The sequence below is a fragment of the Monomorium pharaonis genome, chromosome 9 (genome assembly GCF_013373865.1).
Source record: "Monomorium pharaonis isolate MP-MQ-018 chromosome 9, ASM1337386v2, whole genome shotgun sequence".
Taxonomy (NCBI): domain Eukaryota; kingdom Metazoa; phylum Arthropoda; class Insecta; order Hymenoptera; family Formicidae; genus Monomorium; species Monomorium pharaonis.
In genome coordinates, this window is record NC_050475.1 from 17,870,459 (window position 1) to 17,897,706 (window position 27,248).

At 46.1% G+C, this 27,248-nt stretch overlaps 1 protein-coding gene across 1 annotated transcript in view; it reads left to right on the top strand.

The window, feature by feature from the left end:
* LOC105834058 (roundabout homolog 2) overlaps window positions 1–26,752 on the top strand; it is a 99,690-nt gene extending 72,938 nt beyond the window's left edge. The window contains exons 3-11 of the mRNA XM_012676271.3: window positions 8,070–8,223; window positions 12,136–12,266; window positions 13,010–13,276; window positions 14,262–14,542; window positions 15,610–16,125; window positions 16,758–16,988; window positions 17,352–17,690; window positions 17,770–19,582; window positions 19,711–26,752. Coding sequence (XP_012531725.1) covers window positions 8,070–8,223; window positions 12,136–12,266; window positions 13,010–13,276; window positions 14,262–14,542; window positions 15,610–16,125; window positions 16,758–16,988; window positions 17,352–17,690; window positions 17,770–19,582; window positions 19,711–19,883 — 3,905 coding nt within the window. The 3' untranslated portion in view covers window positions 19,884–26,752. The remainder of the gene's footprint in view (window positions 1–8,069; window positions 8,224–12,135; window positions 12,267–13,009; window positions 13,277–14,261; window positions 14,543–15,609; window positions 16,126–16,757; window positions 16,989–17,351; window positions 17,691–17,769; window positions 19,583–19,710) is intronic.
* The last annotated feature ends 496 nt before the right edge of the window (window positions 26,753–27,248 follow it).

Consider the following 27,248-nt stretch of genomic DNA (forward strand, 5'->3'; position numbering starts at 1 on the left):
TCGCCGCGTATTTGTATTATTTGTTAATTACGAACTATTACAAATTAGCCTCGCGCCGCCGCGAAGCGTCGCACTTGGAGCACAAGGGGCGAAGAATCCGCTCGCTGCTCGCGAGGCGTTCGCCCGTGAACGAGACAAGCGCGTGACGGTCTCGCATTCGCAAAAAACCAACCCCGGCCTTCCGCGGATTTCGCTGGCACCCTGTATGTCACGAGCACGTGCGCGCGCGCGCGCAAAAAAAAAGAGTGCATGGCATTCTCATTAGTTGGCCCGTGGCGCACGTAGAACAAACGGGGGGTGGTGGGCGCCAGGGTGCCAGCGCGCAGGAGGGCGGGAAGGACCCTTCAATTCTTTCGCTCCAAATCCAACGTCTGTTAATTGGAGGTCGTTTGCCTACGCGCCCTCTCGCCTATACTCACCCCTCCTGCTCTTTCGTTGCAAGGGCTTCCAAGTACCGCCCGCTGTCTCATTACCGCGGAGGATAAGGCTCGACCGCTTATCCCTTTGGACGAGTATTATAGTTAAGAAACAGCGGGACAGCGGGGAACGTCGGAGGGGAGAAGGGGTAATAATAAAACGACAGGTTGAGGCGGCGATGAGCGACTCGCTCGTCTTCTCCGTTTTTTTTTTTTTTTGTTTTTTGAGAAACCGACTTTAGGATGTACCGTAAAGAGGCTTTGTGAGCCCCACTTATTAAGCCTTTTTCAGAGATGGTTTTCGGTAAAATATTTTACATATATCTAGCGAAACAGCGAATAAAATGGCTATTATGTATTAACGTTTTAATATCAAGCATTATAATTTGGCATTAAATTTCAGAAATCTATACACAAGTGACAGAAGCTTCTCGTCTTTCGCTTCTTTTTTATCTTCTTTCTTTTTTTTTTTAATTCCACGTGGATTTTAATTTAACGAAAGTTTGCGAGATACTTCGAGGCACAATCTTTTGTTAAAAATTTGTTAAGGAACGACTCGGGGATAAAGTGTCCGCGTATTACAACGTGCTTTGCGGGGGAAAAAAAGAGAGAGAAAGACTACACCGGAGAGATTTCACGTTGGAAGTATAACGCCGCAGATTCTGGCAGATTCGTCGTTAGTGCTGTTGATAACTTTTCACCGAGAAACGATGAGCCTCGTTACGGCCAGCTGATGCGACACGCTATATAGCGAGCGTAATATCGTCTCGCGCGCGTCGCCCGAGGATTAAAGGGCGGCGGCGGGGGCGGGAATCGAAGTAGGGGGGGGGGGTGAGGAACGACGGAAAGTTGGACGAAGGCTTCTCCGGGTCTTCGACGAAATAAGAACGGGCCGGTTACTGTCGAGCTTTACGGGCTTTAAAGCACCCGAATGCTCGTACCCGCCGCCACCGGGGGGGATAAACCCATCGCGCTTTACTCGCGTACACGCGCGCAGTTTTCCCTCCCTTCTTCCCTATCCCGTCCCCGTCGCGTAAACGTCGTTATTACGGAAACGTGGATCGCGTCCCAAGACGACGACGCGGCGGCAGCCGCCGCCGTTGCCTCGCGCTCCGGTGCCTACTTGTACCTAATTGGACTGGAAGCACGTATAAACTTGGATTAGATTTCGCTGGAGCGACTCACTCGCCGCCAACTGCCGGCAACTAGCGTCTTTAACTTCCGCCCGGCGTTCTCTCGCGTGCGAGACAGAGCGAGAGAGAGAGAGAGAGAGAGAGAGAGAGAGAGAGAGGAGAGAAAAGCACGCGGAAACGTAGCCTCTCGCCGGCGGGCAGGAATCATCGTGCTCGAAAGACTTTAACGAAAAGCAAGGAGCTTTAGGTGCTATTAGCGCGATATCTCGAGCTGCCATTCAGGCTCGATTAGAGAGAGGGTGAGCGTGAGACCGGGGGAGAGAGAGTGAGAGAGAGTCGAACGACGACGTCCGTTCGAGCGCTTAACGTAACGTCGACGAATGGCCGACTAAGTAATTGCCCGACTGGAATTATCCTGCGAACGAGGGACCGAAAGCGACGTGACGGACGTTGATGAGTGTGATCGCCGATACCGCAAACGGAGACGCGTATCTCGAGCTAATTGGACCCGGTGATCGTGGCAAGAGGGAAGCTGCCGCTCGAAATGGTTCGCTCATAAAGGGACATTTTAATAGAACATTATGAATTTCTACATTAAAAATAGCGAGACATGAGATATCACGAAATTGCATATCGAATTTTCGCCCTCGCATTCTCTTTTCCAACGTTGAATTCTTTGAAACGTCGAGAGAATGGTAATTTATTCTCGACAAAAAGTAAATTGTCTATATTTTTCTTGCAACTCTTTATATAGCAAAAAATTTTAATATATTTAGAGTTGCCGAATGTGTACCATTTCAATTTTTCTTTTTTTTCCTCTACCTATTCGATAATGATTTGTACGCAAATAAACGTTAGAAATTGTGGTTTGATATTTCAAATATCTACAAATTACTACAATATTTAACCTTTTACCAGTAACAAATTAATAAAGTTTTTTGCAACGTGCTGTAAAAGGTACGCTTTAGGCAATCGATCATTTCAATCGTACTTGTGAGTTTCCTAAATTATATCACACTTATAATTTGAAGTAATTGAAAATATAGAGAATTATTAACTCTTTTAGTTTATTAATAATTCATTGAAGAAAGAATTAAATAATTAATAACAATAATGAAAAGATATGGACGTGGAAATAAAACTAGTTTGAATTTATTTTTGCATGACATTTTTGTTTATATTAATTATTAGTTTTATTAATTATTATCTATTATTCCTACATTAATATCGTTTATTGTAATAAAATTTGAGTACAAGTTAGAAAATTTAATAGAGTTTATCAATATTAATTTAATCCATCTTTATAATTTATCTTTAGAATAATTGCAAATATGTACATGGAGAAGAAAGAGCGACCGCAAAAACAGCTCTAAAATCGCCCGTTTCGTGGACATCGAAGTTTGAGTCGATTTTGGCGGTAAATAATTGTACACGATGGAACATCAATCCTCTGAAAATTTCAGATTGAGCATACCTTTTATTACTGAGGGGTTAAATTGGTCACTATACATCAAAGAAGGGTGTATGCCATTTTATCCGTTCAACACAAAAAACTTCAAGATTATTTCTCATATAAAAAAATGTTTCAGATAACATTTGTTTGTCTGTTAGAAGATTAATTTATCGTGACCTCAAATCGACGTTTAAGTCAGAATTGTGAATGTCATTTAGAAATCAACTTACGATTTTCAGGAAAATATTTTTTAACTGATGTCGGATATCTATCTCTGCGGTCTGCGAACGAGTACATGCATATACGGGAGTATTTTATTAACGTTATTTTATGTCAACACGGTTTTATCTTGCCTTATATTTTATAAATCCGATAACCTTATGACAATATTTTAAATATAGGTACCACGCTTTCTGAAATATTGCGTTATTTACTGTGATTTTTCTAATAGTTTTAGTAGTGGTAGCTTTTTCACCGAGATATTTTACAAATTACATAATTGTTATTCAGCTACGAAAAATTGTTAACAAAAGTAGTATTATGTGATTTTTTTTTATTAAACGTATCTTTTTCAAGTTCGTGAATAATATCAACTTTAACCCTTCATATCTCAGCAATAAAAGATATGCTTAATTCGAAATTTTTAGGGGATAAATGTTTGATGATATACAATCATTTACCACTAAAATCGTATCAAAACTACTCGATGTCCACGAAACGGGCGATTTTTGCGATCGCTCTTTTATAGTAAAAATTACTATGGTAAAATTACTATGGTAAGCGGAACAGAAAGGGAATTATGAAAAATTTTACTGTTTTTCATTAAATTGCCATAATATTTACACTACTTATAGTATAATTCTTTGAAATTCTTATGATCCGTAGCCGTATGGTACGTAATTTTTGATATAAAATTTTTGATATAAAATTTTCTCCGTGCATATACAATGAACGTAAATATTCTACAATGAATCTTTATTAAAAATTTAAAAATTCTGTATAAAATTGCATGGCTACATTATTATCAACTACATAAATTGATCAAAAATTAACATCAATTGTGTTTGATTTTTCAAAGGGTTGTTAGCACAAAACGAGATGTGACACGTTAAATTTTTGTCTCATATTCCCTTTTACTCAGTTACTCATTTCTCTTTTATTTCATATTTTTGTCACTAAATATTGCTTATATTAAAATTAAATAAAAACATAAAATATCGATGAGGCACGATTTATGCAACCGGTGCGCATTCGACAACTTTTTTCTCAACATAAAATAATATCCGTGTGGAGTTGAAAATTAAAAAAAAAAACACGACAAAGTTTCGCGAAAAAGTTTCATTATTCATATTCTAATATTTGTGTTAAAAAATCAACCTGTGTAAGTTTAAACCAAGTAGGATCATCCCGGGAGAGAGGATCGTTGATTTCCCATAGAGGGGCCCATGTAGTACACCGCATGAACATCCCCCCTATCTCGTCGACGCTAATAGTGCCAAAGTTTGGCCGTTTCTACCCCGTGTTTTGCGACACGTTTCTTCCTGACCAACGATCTCTCCCTTCTCCTCCTCCTCCTCCTCCTATCCCGACGAAGTTTCGCCTCGTATAAACATTTCGGCGAAAGTGACAAGAGCCGGGGCCGCTCGTGTCGCGCGAACACTTCTTGCTTGGGCGCGATTGAACCGCGGTTGTTTAGACGTTTCGTTATGCGAGTGGGATGCACGCTTCATTAAAGCGCATTCAGCGGCAACGATGATAATACGGCGTCATCGAAATTTGGTCGATATCCCCGGTTCCCGGCTGGAAACCATTAGCCACGATCGCCTACAATACCAAATTAACGGCATTACACGGAAGGGAAGTGGCGATGTGCGCCGCGAGCCCCGTTGTATCCCTCGCGTTTCTGCGCGCGTGCACGAGAGGCATACGTGCGTGAGTGCGTGCGTGCGTGCGTGTGTGTACAGTGGTTTACGGCGACTAACGATCCGCGACGCCGGGATACTACACGGCCGCGCGCGCGTTGTGTTTCATGCCGATTGTAGGAACGGCGCTTCCGCGACGCGACCGATAAAATGATTTCTCTCTTCCCTCCTTTTTTTCCTTTCTCTCTCTCTCTCCTCTCTCTCTCTGCGGCTCGAACTGCTGTGAAGTATCGATTATGCGCGGTCGTTGGCACAGAAAACACACTCGGGGATTCGGCGGCGGGATGCCCGGGAGTGCTGTGCGCGATGATATCGATCGCTCGCGAAGGGAGAAGCCCTTTCGAATCACTAAATCGCGAATCAGAGGCGCGAGTTAATTCGGCCGAAAACCACGTCCGCCCCAAAACGTCCGCGCTTCTCGCGGCTGGCAAAAAACGCGGTGGGGTGTCGCGAGAGCGAAAACGGGCGAGGAGATCGCGTGACAGAATCGCGCGCGCTTCGGCGTTTCGCGCGGACGGCGGCATAAATAAAGCGCTCCTTACGCCGTCGCGCCATTCCTATGTAAATGCGGCCGCGGATATACGTACGTGTATACGTTGTACACCGGTAGGTACGACGACCAGATAATTTTGCCGGCTAAAATTAGACCGCGCGCGCGCGCGGCTTCGATACACTGCACGTTCGCGCGCGTATAATGTTCCGCGACATTCGCGCACACCGCCGGCCCGACCGTGTGTCACATTATCGATTCGAGTCCCCCTCCCCCTCCCCGCTTTATGTAAATGTAAACGAGATCCGCGACGCGAGATTGAGATTTTCCTCGCCGACCGGCCGACCGATGACTGCCGTAAAATGCGCGCAAAAAGAGAGAGAGAGAGAGAGAGCAATAGCCGCGGTTGTCCGGCGCGCTAATGAGAACGCGGGTCCCACAGCGAGATCTCAATCCGCGCACGTTACATCGGTAGTCTAGACGGCGCAATGAAGATTTAAAAAGGTAGCCGCGCTCGGTTTTATTAACGCTCGATTCACCCTGTTTCCCCTTTTGGCTATCCCGAGAAGCCAGAGAAAGACGCGACAATAAAAGTGAATGCACGCCATAAATGTAACACTATGTAATTGATATGATAGCATAAATGGTTTTTCCTTTTATTAACAAGAAGGAATAATCTTCAGACCAGACCGAGTGACTCTGTTATTCTATTATTATAAGGGGAGATACAAATTCGTACGTGTCTCGGCGATTGGTGTAATCGATTTTGCAAAAGCGTTTTGGCGCTCCCATTTCGCATGCGCGCTCGTGCAAGCGCGCACACACGGGCTATCTTATATCCCTCTAGATTGAGACAGTAGGAGTCTCGGAATAATCCGGAAAACCCGAGGCTATAAAGAGCGCGCCTGATCCCGATCCTTGATCCTGATTCCGTATGCACCGTGTACCTATTTACGTGACGTATACCTGGCCCACGGGGGCGCAATCCTCATTTTTCACGTTGCCGCGTACCGCGCGCGTGGCCTATGGGATTCACTGTAAATTCGGTATATACCGTATGAGGTATATAACGCACGCGCATACACGGTACATGTACACCCGTACATGTACACCGCGGTAGATTGGAAGAGCGAGGAACGAACGGTTGGTTGGGAAGAAGGAGAGTTCGAGAGTCGTCCTCCCCCGACCTCCTCTCGCCCCCGCACGTCACTCCCCGGGAAAGTTTACAGAGTGCCGCCGTCGCTGCGACACACTCGGCGAAAGGGGTTGAAAGCTGGACCCGGGGCTGCCACGTCGAGGCGACTCTACGTCGCCGCGAGGACAACGAAGCCCCCGACCGACCCCTTTATCTCTCCCCCTCGTTTTCTGAGAAATTGCGTTACATTTGATTCACCGTCGAAATCGTTAGGGTCTCGGGACTCGAGATAGCGACCCACGTTTTTCAAACCGTCCTTGCCGTCTATGAAAGCGACCTTTCTTCTTGTCGGGGGACTTCTCTCTCTCTCTCTCTCTCTCTCTCTCTCTCTCTCTCTCTCTCTCTCTCTCTCACGACTCTGCTGCTTTTGTCCTCCCTTTCCCTCCGTTTGTCTCAAATTTCAATTCGTAGCTTCTCCAGCCTGACACGCGGCGGGCTTCGCGCTCACGCTGCGCGTTTCCCGTAGTCTCATTCCGTAGTCATTCCACGCTTAACCCGGTAATGCATCCGATGGTATGCATCTCCGTTTTCTTATATCGCGTGTAACTTTTGGTTTACAATTCAAATATAAGCCCATCTATTCGAGGCGACACGATTTAGAATTTCTTCTATTGACGGAGGAATAATGTCAACTTTCAAATATTTTTATATTTATACATAATGTATCGTTTATTCACTGTACACGCGCACACACACTCACACACACACACACACACACACTTTCTCTCTCTCGTTCTCTTTCTCACTGTATTCTTACAAAGACTGAATAGAGTATCTAGTTCTTTTCATATACAAATTTTTAAAGACGCATGGGTATACTGGAAATATTCTCCATTTGAAATAGCTATTGCGTTAGAGTTTCTTTGTTTGCATGAACTATTTTCAAGTAATTTTTGACAAGTTTTAAAAGACCTCATCGAAAATGAAGTGTCGGAGGAAAATATATATTTCAGCGGGGAATTATTTACACGTGAGATCCGACTGAAATCACCAGACGTGTTCTGGTCAGCCAAGAAATATGCTCCTCTTTTTTTTCCCACCCCCTAGGTATTCCCGGACCTGTCACCGGTGTTTGAAATTCATTTTAGTTTGTCCCAGTTCCGCACTCGCGGTACACGAGCGAAAAATCGGATGACTTTTGCGAAAGCTTGTTAAAAGTTCAGAGTCCGCGCTTCAAACCGAACGTAGTTACGGTGCCCTCGGCGAATAGGTCGGAAATCAAAATAATTCTATAAAATGACTCCTCGCAATAATAAAAAAAAAAACACGGAAACGTATAATATAAATATAAGAGAATGCCCTACTTTCCGTCCGTTTCTCCCCCTCTCCCCCTCTTTCCCCTCAAAAAAGGAAACGAAAAGCGCAAACGCTTCTCTCGCTCCCTGTGTTGTATCCTAGTAACGTAAGTGTCTTTGTAATGCAGCGGTGCATCAACGCTGACGGGTTGTTGTCTGTTGCAGTGCTGCGGGATGAGTTTCGCGCGGAGCCGCAGAACACGAGGGTCGCCGCCGGGGAGACGGCTTTGCTGGAGTGCGGACCGCCTCGCGGCCATCCGGAGCCGACCCTCCATTGGAAGAGGAACGGTCACATAATAGACCTGGAAGCGACAAAACGGTGAGCTTTCTTTGTGGAGACCCGCGCGCGGTCCGCCGCCGTGTCTCCCGTCCCTTTGAATTTCTCGCTCGACACACCGCGACACACACACACACACACGGCCGCCGAAAACGCGCGCAACGGCGAAATTGCACGCTCGACGCGAAGCGAAAAAGCGTAATGATTAAATGCGGGGTCGACTATATTTTGCCGGCGGGTCCACGGGCCCCTTTCTCCTCTCTGTCCCTCGAGAGGAGGGGACCCATAGCCGGCGTTGAAGACCTGCATGCAGGATCCCGGGTGCAGCTGTCGCGTGAAAATGACTTTAAGCCGACGAGCTTCCTTCGCTTCTTCCTCCTACCTTTGCCGTCCGATTGCCGGTCCGGCATTGTAAGCGAGGAGAAGACGTGGCGCTTTGTTGTATAACGTTTGTAAATAAATAAACCGCGAGAGCGAAACGCTGCGCGGTACGCACCGCCGGGATAAACACAAGCGAGCAAATAATAGCAGAGCAAATTAAATCCACCCGAAAATAAGCGCGGAATGTTTTGAGCGCCGATTAATCCGATCTTGTCGAACGCGCCTCGAACCAACGGCGAAACAACAATAAACATACTCTCCGTTCGCAATTTGCCGGTCCCTTTAAAAGAGCGAGCGCGCATCCGCCGCCGTCGCGCCCGCTTCGAACCCGCGCCCGTTTCCCGATTAAATTGCAACGTCGCTACGTGCGTAACGTGCGTGCGCGAGCGTGCGTGCGTGCGTGCAATGTGTGCGTACGAGGGAGGTGTCTGTATGTACACGGGAATTTCGCGCTGGGTGTCTCCATACACAATAATGTCGCGGCAGTAAGAGCAACTCTTACGCTCCCGGGATTACGGCCGGGAAATCTACTTTTATAGACGTGAGAGAGAGAGAAGGAGAGAGAGAAAGGTGGGGTGGGGGGACGGAACTCCGGATTAACTTAATTCTAACAGCGCGACGCGCCGGGGTAAAAGGGACCCGTCGACCAGAACAAAAAGAAATCGTATCAAACGCCGCCGCTAACGCGAATACGGACGGTTATCTCGCTCGCGTTTGCCTTCGCTTTTCCCGCTAGTCCCCCTGGCTTAAAGTGTGGGGTTTCCTCGCGAAGATAAACCCGAAGATTCATCTCTCGGCACACAGTCACACACACATACACACACACACGTCTCGGTCGGTTGCGCATTCTTTCACGCAGTTTATTGTTAGCCCCGCTATTATTATATAAACCATTTTATAATTAAATTTGAATGAGAGACGACGGATGAAATTAACCGCGAACGCGATTTATCGATCACTCGGATTTAAACGTCATCCATTTCTATTCGCGGCTCGATGACGCGTCGAATATTTCCGCGTTTTAATTCCGCCGCTGATATTTCCATCAATCGGAAGTAAATCTGTTACACGACGTGTCAATAAAATTTCCCCGTCGCCGAGGCTTATCGGTTTAATAATAAATCACGCGATGATATTCGACGTTATAATAAAGCGCGCATAATCGCGAGAAGCATACCGCCTGGTATTTGCCTATACCTTCCGCGCGACGGTCATGTTGCCCGAAAGGGAAAATGCAACCGAACGAGAAGAAAGCTCGGGAGACCCGCAAAACTCGCCCTCGCTTCGGTGCGGGAATCGCCGCATAAATTCGGGTACGAAACCCTCTCTCTCTCTCTCTCTCCTTCTCTCTTTCGTCCATTCCCTCTTCCTCCTCCAGGATCAAGCTTTTAAGCGTACGCTTGCGCGAGCCACCTCGTTGTAACGACCCGGCACACTTCCGCGCTCCTCTCCGCCTGCCATTCGTATCTCGGAACGGGCGATTTTTTTTCTCCCCCGAATCCCCGTGGATCGACTCGATCAAACTTTCATGGGGCGCTGAACGCCTCTTAGTTTTTTTCGCGCCGCTATCCCGCCCTCCGGTCCTCTCCCGCCCCCTCCTCTTTCTCCGTCTTTCTCAGGAGAAAGGTCCGGGCGGACCCTCGCGACCTCCCTTCCGATCGGCGAAACTCCGCCCGGAGATAAGGAAAAGGAAAAAAAGATTCTTATTACCGAAGTTCTCTCGAATGCGCGTTGAAAAAAAAAAAAAACACGGCCGGGGAGATTACGGATAGAAATTTATCCGCGGCGTTACAGCGGCGCGAGGGATAAAAAGTTGAGTCTAATTTATCGACTTAATAAATTGCTAATTGATTAGCTGCGTGCCGCGAGTTTTATTTTCCCGTGGCGCCTTCGTCACGCGAGATGCATCGCGCCCCGTGCGGCTAGGATTTTTCCTAGTTCGCGTAATTATTTTCACTTTTTACGCCGCCGTCGCTCCCGGTATTGGCTTAACGCTCCCGGGGACCCGCGGGGGCGCGTTCTCTTTTTTTTCCCCCTTTACGGATTTTTCCGTTCTCTATGGGGACGCGGTGCCACGTTTTGACCCCCGGCCAGACCCGAGAGCACGTGACATACGATTTTCCTTCTTTCTCCTTTGTACCTTTCGGATTTTCGGAAAGGGGGAAGGAGGCGACAAGGACCCGACGGTGAGCGAGAATGGAGACATTTTTTTCCCTCCGGCCGAGGGTCTCGTGCGTTTCTTCCTACCCGGAGAACGAGGCGAAACGAAACGAGACCCGACTCGCACACGCGCCCGTTTCGTTCATTCGCCCGCTCGCTCGTTTCGACGGCTATTTTCCTCTCCTTCGTCTCGATCAATAGGGTACTCTCCTCCGTTGCGGTGGCGGAAACCCCCCCCCCTCCCCCCGGATTCCCTCTCGTTCCCTCTGCCTTTCCTCCCCTCTTGTTTCTCCTCCTCCATCACCGCCATTCGTCCCCGCGCCGGATTTACCGATGGAAGCCCGAAGCCGCGATAAATTAGGACAACCGATAGGAATTAAATCCGGCCGTATCGGAACGCCGAGACCGCGCGCGCCTCTCCTCTCCTCCTCCTCTTTCCTCTCTTCGTGGAAGAGCGCACACAAGGGTGCGTGGTAAAACGGGACACGGGGAGAGCGGAGAAATGGAAGAACGGTCGCGCGACGAGGAGAAGAGAGGAGAGAGCAGGTCAAAGAGGACGCGGGGGCAGAAGGGGAAAAGAGCGGGGAGGGGTAATCGAGCACCACCGACGCGAAAATTAATTGACACTATAAATTAGAGAGCGCGCGATCGAGAGCCATCGATCGATTCGCGTCGTCGCGAGCACCGTTCTCCATACGCGCGATATTGTGCATGTGCACCCCACCCCCTCTCTGCCCTCCCTCTCAACGAGACGGCCGTTTAATCTCGCGACCGCCGACGCGGGGAAGAACCGATCCCTCGGGTGAGAGGACGGCTCGGGAATGTCAAGTACGCAGCCTTGAGTACGCGCGCCTTATTCCCTCGCATAAATAATATCGGGACGGCAATGGGAGGGTGAGAGGAGGAGGAAAGGGCGCGACGCGCGTACGAAAACGCGCGTCGTCGTTCCTCGAAAGTTCCTACGGGGTAAGACAAACTGCGTCTCCCGGAACGGGGAACGATTAACATACGGGGTGCTGTCGCCCCGGCTCGAAATTGTTGCCACGACGGTTCGCGCGAGCGAGAACAATCTTTCGCCCTCGAGCCTCTCGAGTTGCGAAACTTGGGAAAACGCGATACGATAATGTAATGTATTACGATAATAAATATATATATATACATATATATTATGCGACGATAACGTGAGGTGTATAGGGAGAACCATTACTGGACCATTTACGTCTTTCCTCCCTCCCTCCCCCACGGCGGCGGCGGCGGCGGCGGCGGCGGCGGGTGCTCGCGGCGGCGCCTAAGGACGACGCCGTCGATCTCGCCGGGCGGAAATTAATCGTCGTAATTTTCGTCGTCCCCGCCGCTTCTTATCGAGTAGGAAACGTCGCGGCGTCCTGATTAATCGTTCATCGGCCATTTCAGGATAACCCTCGTGGACGGGGGCAACCTAATGATATCCGACGTGAGGCCGGCCGACCAGGGCAAGTACCAGTGCATCGCCGAAAACATGGTCGGCACCAAGGAGTCCGCGATAGCGACCCTCACGGTTCACGGTAAGCGTTAGCAAAAGCCCGTAACATGCTTTCTCTCCCTCGTTCCCTCTCCTCCCTCCTCCCCCCCTGCATTTCCTTGCACGACCAAGACTAACAAGGATTCGTAGACACCGTCGAGCTTAGCTCGGTTTAACGCCGCACTCAACGCTAATCCTGATTGTCCGATAAACTACCGCCTCCGTCGAGTTAAGTCTCAAATTTGGATAAAATATTCAAGAGTCAGTGCAGTAGCCATGATACGCCTTGCCACGTGATAGCGTTATCGAATTTTAATATTTTGCAACTTACGTTACGCGAACACGGTGAATACGATTGATCGTCGTTCCTTTCTTCAGCTTATTTTAATGAATAATTGATCCTTCATGTATTTCGTAAGAGCGAGCAAAATCGCAACTGTCATCGCTCGCCGCGATTCCGAGCGACACGACGCCCGTTCATTAATTATTCGCAATGTAGCGCTTCGATTGCTACTTGTCTACTTATCGTAAAAAATATATCGTCTGTTCCTTCAAAACCGGAGCTGATCGATCGCGCCTCGGTAACTAAAACTGCGTTAAATAAATAACGTCCGCGTGTTGCCCAGTTTGTGACCACGGAATCCGTTCGGAATCCGATGAAAAGCCGCGGGCCGTGATTCGGGATACAGACCGGACCCTTTCCCCGTCTCCCTACCACCCCCCCCTCATCCCCTTTCGGCGCTATCGGGATTTTCCAACCAAATCCCCCCCGCTCTGTCTTCGCAGTGAAGCCGTTCTTCCTGGCCATGCCGTCGAATCAGACGATCCTCACGGATCAGACGGCGGAATTCGCCTGCAGGGTGGGCGGCGACCCGGAGCCGGAGATCCTGTGGCGCCGTAGCGACGGCAAGATGCCGATAGGCCGGGCGCACATTCTGAACGACAAAAGTTTACACATCGAGCGGGTGAACCCCCAGGACCAGGGGACGTACATCTGCGACGCGGAGAACAGCGTCGGGGCGATATCAGCGAGCGCCACTCTTACCGTGCACTGTGAGTACCACTAATCCTCCCACTGTCGTCGCTTCCCCGTCCTCTCCTCCCTCTCTCTCTCTCTCTCTCTCTCTGTGTGCTCTGCTCGAGGATCCGCTCGGCCGTGAAATTAATTACGCGCCCCGGTGTACGATTATCGTGACGAGTGAAGGGGGTGCCAGAGAGAGAGAGAGAGAGAGAGAGAGAGGAGGGGCAGACGCGCATTATCATCGCATATCAAGCCCCGCAATGTGCATCCTGTCGGATGTCGACTTTTGCGCCTGGATTCGACGCGAAATCGAATCTGCGGCTTGGAAAATTCGAACATGTTGTCGAGTAGTCGCCGGGGAGTGTGCGAGATAGGGAACCACGATGCGGACACGGTATTAGTTCGGGACAGCCCGGCGAACTTTACGCTTGAGCGAACGGGATAAATTCTGAACGATCGTATGTAATCGGTAGTATTATCGCTACCGGTATATCATACGTGTCTTTCTGGAATTTTTTTTTTTTTTTTTTTTTTCTAAATAAATATCCTTTTTCGAATTTATTCGAACGAAAAATTCAAAGTCCATAACCCCGATAATCCTATTACTTCCCGCGAAAAACACGATATTTTTTTTTCACATGAAGTTTAATACGATTTTTTTTCTATGAGGTTCAATATCAAAATCTCGCTTCGGCCGATTGATTTTAAATCAACTATAAATAATCGGTATGTAGTACAAAAGGACAAAAGATGTGTTTAATATTTCTGTCGCAGCAGGGGACATTTCGAAACCCTCTATCGACGCTCTCAATTAATTAATAGAAATCCATTTAAAGTGGGGTAATAAAAATAGGATCGTAAATGGGATAGGATAGGATAAACATCGTGAAATTTTTATTTTTATTCGCTCGAATATTCAATCGGACGATCCAAGTGTTGATCGGGCGAGCCCGCTTTTTGCCGCTAAATATATATATACACGGGCGTGTGTCTATATCGTGCCGTTTGTTCACCCAGCGAGGCCGGTGTTCACCAACTTCCCCAAGGACGAGACGGTAAACGCCGGCGCCGACGTCACCTTCTCGTGCGCGGCGCGCGGCGCCCCGAAGCCGTCGATATTTTGGACCCGAGAGGGCTCGCAGGAGCTAATGTTCCCCGGTCACACGTATCAGACCCACTACAACGTCACGGAAGACGGAAGTCTGAGTATCAAGGGCGCCGTCAGGAAGGACGAGGGCCACTACGTGTGCAGCGCCATTAGTCAGGCCGGCGCCAGCACCGCGACCGTATTTCTTCAGGTACGTAAAGCCTTTGTAATCCACGTCGTCTCGACACGCCGCGCCGTCTCGCGCGCGATCCCCCGAAAATCTCCGTCACGAACGTCCCTACTGGCTTCCCCCTCTTCTCTCTTTTCTCCCATTTTTATTTTTCACCACGACGGCGCGTTCTCGGAGCGACAGTCGCGTACTGCGACGGTAATAATCACCATGACCGCGCGCTCGCGCCAGAGTGTAGGACAATGAAAGTCGACGTCCTAAGGGGACGCGCGCAACAGTTTAAAATATAACGGGCAAGATAAATCTGTCTCTCTGTGATGTGAGAGAAAGAGAGGGCGAGCGCGCGCACATTAAGTGGTTCATTTTCTCGATACATATTTATATCACCCGCCTCCTCCTCCTCCTCCTCCTTCTCCTCCTCCTCCTCCTTGTTCCCTTTCGGATGAGTGCAGAATTACCATTCCAGCGTTGATGCACCGTGGCACCGCGCGGTCCTAGCCTGAGGGGAGTTGCCCCACATTCTGGAATAAAATTCTTATCTGCATATAGGGGGCATTACAGCGATCCACTTTGGCGAATGGGAACTCCATAACTTCTTCGCTCGTATATAGCTGCGGCCAAAGTTGAAAGGTGTAATATAGAAAGGAAACTTTTGAATTACATATTTCCCACCGAACGTGGCTATTCGAACGAACTTGTTAGACGGGATACTCGCTTAATTCAGTAGCCAAGTATCACGCGGGTGGCCAGTTCATAATTTATACTCTGGATGTTGCGAAAGATTAAAAAAAAAAGAAAAGAAGAGAGAGATGTGGACTCAGCAAAGTTCTGAGGCTGAAATACCAAGGTTCCAATCAGCAGATTATGGACATTTACGTAACCACTCCAATTTTCTTAAAAAGATTTCGAGTAAAAATTCTCGATATTAAAGTAGACCTCACGAACCCTCTCGTCTCATTCCCGTATCCTAGAAAGAAGGCGGAGCGCCTTTCTTCGTGGCGTTTAGCCAACCGAGCGACTGCTCTTTTTTTTTTTTTTTTATCCGACGAGTTTCCCAAATAGAAATAAAATCCTCGTCGGCGAAATAGGTGACGTCCATCGAGGAGACTCCGCCGCCCATAATCGAGCTGGGCCCGGCAAACCAGACCTTGCCGCTGAAGAGTGTCGCCTCGTTGCCGTGCCGCGCGGTCGGTACGCCCACGCCGCGGGTTCAGTGGCACAAGGAGGGCGTGCTCGTGCAATCGGGCGGCCGCATCACGATGGCCATCAACGGCACGCTGTTCATCGACGACCTGCACGCCGCCGATTCCGGCCTGTACACCTGCATCGCCTCGTCGGAGTCCGGCAACACCTCCTGGTCGGCGTACCTGACCGTCAGCAGCACCGGCGCCAGCTTCCATCGGACGCCGGACGTGTCGGCGCTGCCGCAGAACCCGAGCAAGCCGCGGATAGTGAACGCCACCAGCAACTCGGTCACTCTAACGTGGAGCCCGGGCCACGAGGGCCAGAGCAAGATCATCGGCTACAACATCGAGTACTACAGCAGCAACTTGAACACCGGCTGGGTGGTGGCGGCCACGGGTGTTCTCGACGACATCTACACGGTGAGCGTATTATCGAGAAACGACGATGATACTTGACCCCCTTTCCCCGATGCTTATATCCTGTCGTCGAGCGTCGAGTTTCAACGATCTTCTCTTCTCAAGTAGGCATTTTCAGTTTCTCTTCCTTTGTACATTGTTTTTTGAAAGTTTAGAGCGCGATGCTATTGCCCCGCTGCTGGCGAGGACAGTTCGCGACATTACGGTGTTGGGTAACGTACCGGATAAAACCCAAGTCGCCTGCCGAGTCGCGTTGAAAAGTCTAATATCAAAGTTTCGCGTATGTCGAAACTGTGTTTTAATGAAGAGACCGAAAACCTTAATGCCACAAAGTAATGGCCGTCTACGTAAGAGACGTTTTATACTTTAATATCCTTTGTCGAACAGACGCAATATACTTCAAATCTCGTCGTCGCGCGACACAGAGACTATCGGTCCTTTAAAATTGGAGGGCACATCTCCCGAGAAGAATAAATGTCGCAAGTAAAAAGGAAGATAAACTTTTAATGGTCGAGAGTTAGGCAGAAAAAACGTATTTAGATACATACGTACGGGTGTGTGTACGTAGAATTTATTTATTTTTTATTTTATTCGTCAAGCTAACGAATCCGGTTTTCCGCTTTATCCATCAACAGGTGACAGATTTAAGGCCGGAGACCAATTACGTTTTCCTAGTACGAGCGGAAAATAGCCAGGGGCTTTCGTTGCCCGGACCACTGTCGGACCTCGTGCAAACTACTAACGTAAATCAGCATACGGTACCGCAAGTGGAACTGACTCGCGCCAGGGATCGGCTGAACAGCGAGATTTTACATCTCAAAGAGGTGCAACCGTTGACCAGCACCAGCGTGAAGATCATGTGGGACGTAAGTGTCGGGGCAACATTATGCCGCTCGTATCGATTTAGCATAACAAGGCGTGGGATTTTGCGGCAGATGCCAAGATTGAAAATCTCTAACGCTACATCTTTGACAGGACAGAAATACCGTTTGTTTTAAGAGGATATTTGTTTATTTTAAACGTGTCTATTTTAACAGGGATTTAATTTAGCGAGTCTACATTTATGTTAAAAATGAAATAAATAATGAACTAATTTCCTCTCCGTTTTGCTTTAAAGGAAAAAATCAGAAAATTTTTCCCGATATTTGAGACACTCGGTTGTAAGAGCTGAAAACGTTAAAATAACATAACAAAGAATTTAGAATAACATACTAGAATTTGAATTTTAGATTCTTGGCGCGGCAGATTTAGTGGAGGGTCTTTACATACGGTATCGCGAGGATTCTGAGAAACCAGAATATCAAATGGTTACGGTGCTTAACGCCGGCGCTACCAGTTACGTGCTGACCAATCTGAAAAAGTACACGCGCTACGAATTCTTTCTGGTACCCTTCTACAAGACAATCGAGGGTCGACCGAGCAACGTGAAGCTGGTCACCACACTGGAGGATGTACCCTCGGGTGCTCCCGAGAACGTTCACGTAGGAATGATAAATATGACCTCGGCGTTTGTTCGGTGGTCACCGCCACCGAAGAACACTCAGAATGGCCAATTGATCGGTTACAAGGTAAGAATTGCCGTTAATCCTTCTCGTATATCGTATAACGTGCTATCTATATCTCACCGTCGATTTGTATGCAATATAGATTCAGATCAAGAGCAACAGCAGCAACAAGATCCTGGGTCAGATGTCTCTGAACGCATCCACCACGTCGGTGATCATTAACAGTTTAACCACTGGCGGTTTATACACGGCTCGCGTCGCTGGTCAAACCCGCGTCGGACTAGGCCCCTTTTCCAACCCGACTCTGTTGAATATGGATCCGGGACAACTGACGCAATTACCGCCGCGTACCGATCCCAGCCACGGAGGTGCATCCGTCGTCAGAGAGACGTGGTTCCTCGTATTGATAATAACGATGATATTCACCGTTATCGCCGCGTTGCTAGCCGCCCTGTATGTGAGACGCAGGCAAGCGATGAGCAAGCAACTGGGTCACTTAAATGTACCCGTGGGTACCGCGAACGATATCTGCCAATTGAATAAGGACACGCTCTGGTTGGAACGAGGCTGGCGGCCGACAAATACCCTTCAGGCCGCCAACGATAAGGACTGTGAGACCAAGTTACTCAACAATCAGCACATGCTGGCAGCCGGCATAATGGGCATGGCCGGTTCGGAATACGCTGAAGTTAATCTGACGACGTTTTACAACACACGCAAACAGATGCAGGCGCCGCCGCCGGAGCCATATGCGACGACGACTCTATGCGTGGGCAGTCGTAACTCAGACTCGATCGAGACCAGCTGCCAGAAGTCAAGCTCCAGCGACTCGTGTCTGAAACCGGATTACTCGAGCCTGGACTCAAATCAGGAGCCCAACAAGTCTACGGTGTCGCCAAGCAGCGACAACATGAGCGGCGGCGACGCCGCCTACGCGGACGAGAATCTGGATGTACAAAGGAGACAGTACAGAATAGCAGGCGAGGCGCCGCAAACCGGTATGCCGATGCCTAACTGGTGCGACATGTTACCGCCGCCGCCTGAGCATCCACCCCCTCTTGGCACATCCATTGCCACCGGGCGGATACATCAGCAGCAACAGCATCAGTTGCAACATCCGCACCAACAGCAACAACAGCAGCAAGTGCCGTTCAGTCCACATCTCAGCAAGAGAAGTGTACAGAACGATCTGGATCATTGCAGCAGCTCAGGTGCCGGCTCGTGCAATCCGCAGAGTCCGCCCACTCCGCCCATCAGAGTAACCAATAGCTTCAGCTCGTCACCGACACCCTGGAGCGGCGGCGGACAAAGTCAACACTCGGAGCATGGCATACTCCAGGTGCCTGGTAACCTTCAGGTTCCGCAGGGCAGGTACACAACGCTGCCGCCGCAAACAAATCCTCCACCGTTGCCCTCGTTCCCGCAGGGTTTTAATCATTATGATTACAAGAACCAGGAAAACGAGTACGAGAGCGGCTCCGTCATTTACGGCCATCATCAGAACGGTCTCGTAGATGATTATGGCGTACGCGCTGATCCCGCATTCGCCCGTTCCAACAATCAGCAATCACATCTGACACCGTCCGCTGTGAACGAGGAGTTGTATCGGCACAGAGACGATATATTCCATAATGACAATCTCTATCAACCCGAGAATGACGAGTGGGACAGGAAATCGTGTGACTCCAACACGCACTCAGATGCGTGCTGCTCGTGCTCGGAATCGAGCTGCCTCTACGCCGACACCGTACAGTACAACACGCCGCAATACGGTACCGCGTGCGGTCACAGTAGCAGCAGGACAGGTTCTCGAAGCAGGAGTAACAGGAGTCCACGAAGAAGAAACAGGACCTCCTCGCCCACGTATAGTAGCGACAGCAATTACTCCTGCATTCCACAGAGGCAGTGCGGGAACACGAATTCGCAGGAGAGACTGAGGCATAATCGTAGTAAAGGTAATCGATCCGAAAGAAGAAAAAAAATTTATTTTATCGATTCGCACCTTTAACTGTCCCTTCCTGAGTCCATGCGAACGTATCAAACGCGTATTCCTAACGTGTTTCTGTCGTCTTATCCCTTTCAGACAAATTGCCTAGCTTTTCAAGGACGGGTAACTACAGCCAACACAATTCTTCGGCCTCTAATACGATGAGTAGTACGGGCAGTCAACGATACAATAAGTTAAATAGTATCTTTGCAAGCGGCAATAACGCTCCGACGGAGTCGAGTCGACTGGGTGACCATCGTGAGAGTTAAATACTGCCTGGACATAGTAAATACAGGACGTGCCTGAAACAAACGGCCTTCGATCACAACGAACGATCACTACAATCTCGACTACGGGAGGCCGTTGCGTCGTTGTTTCGCAATCAGCGAACGCTCATCAAGTACAGTTCGATTGAGCGCGCCGTGTATATAATAAAAAACACGCCGTAGCGTCTCTTTCGCAGGGTTGCTATATTTCTATATATACTTGGTGCGAGACGCTACCGCGTCTCATGATTAATGGATTGCACGTTGGAAGGGTACATCGATTTGATTTGTTGATTATACACAGGCTTATTAAGAGAGTGAGCTCGGCGGTAACGAGACAGTGAATCTCGTACTATTCTTTTTTACGTACCACGTTACGTAATATCGGGAAGGTTAACAGGTTTCGCGAGGTAATGAGTATTTCATGACTGACAATGACGTGACGTTTACGTTTAGCTAATTACGAGGCGGTAGCTTAAGCTCGTAGAGTGTTCCTATGTGTTCGTATGAAGCGCAATAACGGTCTTCTATCGCGATAAGAGCATAATTTTGACACTCGAGACAAATCACTGAGAATCCCTCTGTGATCGACACTCGCGCCGCTTCAACGCTACGCCGATAGACCCCATTATGTACACGCGATATAGTCGATTGTTTTGTACTTTGTACTCGGATAAGGGCTTTCAAAAAGGATAACATCGCGAGAAAACAGGCGACGCGTAGTATTATCTTTCTTTGGACACTCTGCCAAATAGACTGATTAACGTATCATCGAGTTTTGCTTATATTTTCTTTGTTCTTCACTTTATATTACAGTGAAAGATAGAGGCATCTCCAAATCTTCAACTTTCAAGAGCTATTAAGGGAAAGAAAAAAGAGGAAGGAAAAACTTTTATACAATTGCTGTCGCGATGTGTTTCTCAACTAAACATTTACCGCCTGAGCGGTCACGCCAGTTTAATATTACAGTTGAACGTCTCTTGAACTTTGTTGTACTCTCAACTGCCATACATACTGCCATCCCGCTGACGTACTGTTAGTTTGATTAAGTTGTATCCTAAATGGTGACTTGAAAAGTCACACATTTTTAGCTCGCGAGTGTCAGCGAGCTACAAAAGTTCTCGCGCGGCCGCTCCGGGATGAATGTCCACGCGTATAAATGTCCCATGCGATGTGTCACGTTTTTTTGACGTGACAATAGCACAAACAGAGAGGAGAATATATGATATAACGGGTTGATCCGCCTGAGCGCGAAATAAGAATTTGGGTCATATAGAAATGCGTACAAATCAAGCAGGCACAGTCAACTGTTTATTAATTGACAAATTTTACGCACGAGAAATTTGACAGCTCAAAGTGTAATAATTTAGTTTATCTCCATTAAAAATAAAAGCAACAGAATACATAACTGAATTCTTTGTAGTTATATGAAGATTCTTCTTTTAAAAACAATTTTTTTATGACGAGCAGCTAAATGTTCAGTTGAAATTATTGTGGACAATTGTGCTCTAAGAAACTCGAATACTATAGCAATAATATGAGTATACGTGTATAGATCGTATCGAGACGAATTTGTTTACGAGAATAAAATTTCAAGATTTTAAGACTAATTTAGTATAGGATAGTTCCGTGATCTTTTCAAGTGTCAAAGTAATTTCATTCCGAAGTCATTGCCCTGGAAACAATCGAGCGAGCAATCGCACACAATCGTTTTACTGTGCTGATATTAATTTATCGATCGATCGCGTGTGCCTGCTTGTGTTGTACGTGGAATAATCCTTTCGCTACGGTTGTTTTTGTCGAACGGCTTCACTTCCCGCATACGAAGCTAATTGTTTTCGATCGTGAAACCCAAATGTAACATATTACGGATATACGGCTTGTAGGACGCAGCAATTACTCATATTCACGTCTCCCGTGTTTGACGCTAAACGAGCTCGTTCGATTTTGAGTTCACGATAACATCCCTCATCTGTATGTTAAACAGCTCGGGATCAAACGCGAAATGTGGGCGTTTTGGTGGATACAATCGTCCTTAATGCGTACAATTAGAGACGGTCGATTACAATCGTGTCTCTTAGCACACGGCGACAGCCTAGCACATAGACAGGCGCATAATCGTCGTAGCGAAAGGATTAACGTGTCGCGCCCGATGAAACGATTCGCGCTCGGCTTTACGAGCGGCCCCAACAAAGCGTGGCATTTATTTTCAACAGCCTGTACTATACCCAGGCCACGACAAATGGAGCATATTATTTTGGATATAACGTTCCTAAATCCTAAGGCAACCGAGGGCTAATCTCCACGAAGAAGAGCCACGTATAATTCTTCCAAAACGAACGCACGTAGATACGTTTTTAACGAAACAAAGTAACAATAATAAGAACGCGTAATATATATATAAAAATATACATATTATACATATATTATCATATCACGCAAACGGTCCCTGTATAAATTTGTACAAAGTTACTCTAACGAGATTAGTCATTAGTTATTAATTTATACGCCGTATCAATTGAACTCGCATCGCGTAAGCGACAGATACGTAAAGTATCTCATGTATTCTTTAATGCACACGACCTGATATGTAAAAGTGAGAACGTGCACGTCAAAAATGTGCGCTTCGAAGATATTGCCGACGACACTGCCAATACAAAGTGCGTTTATTCTCGAATTTGTACCTGATTCCAGTTTTATCAGATATTTCCATCTCATCACCGCGACTTCTTTGTGAAACGAATTACAACTGCGAATCGTAAATTGTTTTTAAATTGCATTATTACATAAATATTACTATCAAAGATAGTACGTAATAACGCGAAAAGAAAAAAAGGATTACAGAGATATAAAATTTTTTGAAATTGACGGCACCGGTAACAATTTGTACGAAAATTTAAAAAATTCTTATACTTGAAAAAAGACAACATTTAAGTCTACGAATTCGTTTTCCCCATTTATCTTCCGACTCTCTTTGCGATGGGACTTTAGATGGAAGACACAACGAACTACATTTGCATTCGTAACGACCGGCTTATTGAAAGTGTCTTTTCCACGGCGGTCGAAGAAGAATTGCATCTGATTAGAACCGTGAAATTCTATCGTCGTCTTCGTCTTTCTCTCCTTTGAAACGCACATTTTTAATAAGAAGGAGTACACGTCTACGCGACATTTTATGGACGGGGCTTCGCGTTTACGGATGATTCGGGCAACGTTTTTTATACAATTCTCATAGACGGATCTAAAGTAGAACTGAAACCTCCATGCGGAAATGTATATCGTAATATTTCATATTTAAAAAATATTGAAGATTTTATCTTTCAAAAAATCTTATATTTATATCTTTACACATATATATCGAGAACGCAATTCACATATACATGTTGAATGTATTCTACAAACAGTCAATAATGTTTTTTCGCTCCAAGTTAGATTTTTTGGCTCATTTAGGTATCCATTGTTTTAATTATAATTTGTACATATATTTAATTAATTTTTTGTTCTTAAAGCACATAAAAATCGATAAATACTTTGAATCTCAATCGAAAAAGTTTGTATTATTGTTCGTGCATTAAGAAAATTTCAGAACGCTTGTCTCGCTAAAAATGCCAGAAGAATTATTAACCAATCAAAGTCATATTTTCTACGATTCATAAAAAATGTGTGTATTTATCCATTAACATAAAATTATAGATTATTCTTTCCTATGTGCCAATTAATATTGGAGTAAGTATTGAGCATTATTGATCGCTTTTGTATTCCACATTTACACGGTGACTTTTTTTATAACTTAAATATAAATAATTACTTGAATAACAAAGATAAACAAAATTGCAAATTCGGCAAAGAATATCTAAATCCGTCAATGCTTGCGCAGACGATTGTGTGATGCTGGTTCGAGAGAAACGCTGTTTAAACTTCCATTTGATCTGTAATACGCGAAGCTCCTTCAGTGTATATACACAATCGAGACATTTTGTACGCATTTTTAAAGGGTTTCTCGTTGAGACACGGGTTTCTTTCAACCGCGATAAGCGCACTACGCGGAGGCGAAGTACTTCTGCGGCCCGTGACGATGACCCCTTTTCCTTTCCTCCCCGACGCCGTCGCGGGAAACGTGGGGGCGTGGCTTTCCTTTGTACATGCGGGTACGCGACTTACTTATTAATTCTGACTTTCGATTAAGTGACAAATAAACAGATTACTGTTAATTTTAATGGTGCGTTTAATGCGCGTGCGAAACTCGAGCGTACGATTTATTCAATGGCGCGTGGTGAGTCGCTCAAATTTGTTATACATACACAATACAATTAGCTCCGCTCAGTTCCGTGTCCGCTTGAATAGAGGAAGTTATCCCACGCGACAGGTACTATCCATTCAGATGCTCGACGCAACAAACTACCACTGCTGTGTATGTAAATTTCGTAAGAAGAAAGGAAATAGGTCACAGGAATTGCGATTTCGATGGAAAAGAAGGGAGGAAAGCGAAAAGAAGCAATTAATTAGCAGAGGTAATTAAATTTGTTAACTCAGAGAGTTGAACTTAAGGTCTACCTTAGTGATACATGACTATATATATATATATATATATATATATATATAGTTTCGTAAGAGTCTCAGCGTATAAATTTATTCACGCGTTAACGCGCAGTTGCGCGCGAATAAATTCATATCCAGTAAGTAAAAAAAGTCCATCCAAGCAAGCGAAGGAATAAGTAAGATATCATGCAGGGAGAAGATATCACATCTCGATATACTTTTAGGCTTAGAAGAAGAGAAAGGGAGCGGGAAAAAAAATAAGAGCGAGCGTGTCGTCAAGGGGAGTAGACGCGAGACTAGAAGGAAGCATCTCATTACACGTAATTAGGTAGGATGCGTATTTTAAGTATCTCCGTTGTCACGTACGAGTGTGTGCGTCCGATGCGAGTCCGCGCGAATGCCGAGGTAGGGAAGACGGACGAGGGCAGACGTTGTTCAAAGGCCTACTACTACTACTACTCTCTCTCTCTCTCTCTCTGCCTTTTTCTTCACCTTCGTTTATCTAATGCCTTGTCGGAGGAACAACGGAAGTTACCTTCAGCATTCTAATGATGTTGATTGCCAATATCATCATATCGTTGTGATGCCGTGCCAACTTGCAGAGTTGGCTACGGCTAATAAACACGGTAACTCCCTTCCTGATTCGTCATCGTTAGAACCCTGAGGGTGTCTGTTCGTGTTCCGTTAGACGAACGAAGGTGCATCTTCCTCGGGAGATAATGGTGTACATTAAGGTGTGAATCCACTGCGAATGCTGCTCCGCATAGAGACCGAGAAATACGAAGGTGTTTAAATCGACGTTGATCGGTTTTATCTATACCTGCGATGCGATGATTCGGTGGATCCGCAGCTTCCAGATTATGCGCGCGGGCTCGGATCGGCGGGATGCAGCCGCGTATTATGTCGATGGAAAGGGTTATTACATGCACATACGATATATGTATACATACATCTCGTTGAAGGCTACAGAATCGTGACCCTTTCGGAAAGCGCCGTATCTCCATTCCTAAATGATCGTGATTCAGCCAACGGATATGCTGCCAAACCATCGTATCAATGCGCGAAGGAACGAAAAAAAAAAAGATAACGTATTATTTTTATAATTTGTCATCTTTGTATTATTGTTACGATGGTTGAGAGAATTTGTATAAAACACATTAGCGTTTAACTTACAAAACTGCGCGGATTGCGTAAATGACATTTAACACGATTAACACGCTACACACACGAATACATTATACACCCCCGAAATAAGTGCGTCGAAAAAAAATCAGACGAATTTGTTGAAGGCGCGTAATACCTAAATGTTTTTCGATCGACCCAGTAAGTATAAAATCATTACTGCCATGTCATTACGGCGATTCAATAACATGTAAGTTTTTTTAAATCTTGTGTTTAATCTTTTTATACACATCAGTATAAACGAAATGGTCACGACTTGGACATAATGTTTTTAAAAAACAATGTTTCGCAATCGTTTTCAAAACAATTTTAACAATATTTCGAACAAAAAATCACGTATCAAATATTTTTTTAATGTTTACACAATATTTTAAAAATACACAAATTTGAAAACCAATATTTCCTAAATATTTTTTTGTGCTTGCTGGGAATCGATTAACCGTCGAGCATTTAAAAAAAAAACTACGACCGTCAATGCAGCACAATGGGGTGACGATCGCATAAATGTTAAGACGCAAAATTTTCGATTTGTAAACTCATATCTGATGGTAACGTCAAGACAGAGTCGCTTTTGTGAGAGACGTTCCCCGGATTTCTAAACTTGGTGCTGCCAAGACCACCAGATGCAACGATAAAGGCCAATCTGATTTAAGGCACTAATTTTAACTAATCAACGCATTTTTTGGAGTTTATTTTACAGGATGTCTAAAAAAAATCTGAGAAATATTTCGACGTTATATCGACGAATTTGGGATCAACTTTTTCTAATGAATATTTCTAAATCCTGATTATATTGGGAATCAAGTATGAATAATGGAATCTTTCGGCGAGACTTACTCAAGAAATTCAATTTTGAGAACAAATAATAGTTTCGCTCCGATATTCCTTTCGAGGGGAAAGTCAATTCCGCGTTCGTCGAACTATTCTTAACATAATTTTCGGGTCTGGGATCTGTGTGTCTAAAATAAAACGCAGAGTAGAAAAATTAAATGTCAGAATAGCACCGATCGCGATTGACGTTGATGCAAGCAACTGGTCCTGGATCGCGCTTCAAGGATTAAGTAGACCGTTAGAGGGCTAGAGCTACGTAAAAATAATTCATATCATTAAGACACGAAATAGTGATTTCGAATTGGAGAGGCAATATGGGAGAGAAAGAGAGGAAAAAGAAATAGTCGTTTTTCTATTCTTCTCTCTCTCTCCCTTTGGATTGCGTTTTACGGGGGCCGCACACGTGTGATTACGATTTTCGCCGCGGGCACGCCGTACGCGCACGTGCCCTGGGGCTCGCGGAGACACGCATTTAGCTCAAGCTTTCCTTTTTATATTCTGTAAATACAGCGAGTAAATAAAAATGGGATAAGCATTTTTATATAGTTAATTTTATAATTTATTTACTACGGAAGAAAGAGAGACACGCGCCGGCTCTCGTCTCTCTTCGTCGTCGTACGAACGAATCGCGACGAGATTTAAGAGTAAAATAGGAGCGTGCATACTCCACATACAGAGACACACGTTACATACACGTATACATACACATAGAGACATACACGCGCACGACTGTAGATAATTTGTAACAGTTGCTATTGTCAAGTACCACGTACACGTATAAAGCGACGTATGCTGATATATACTATTGCATATTAT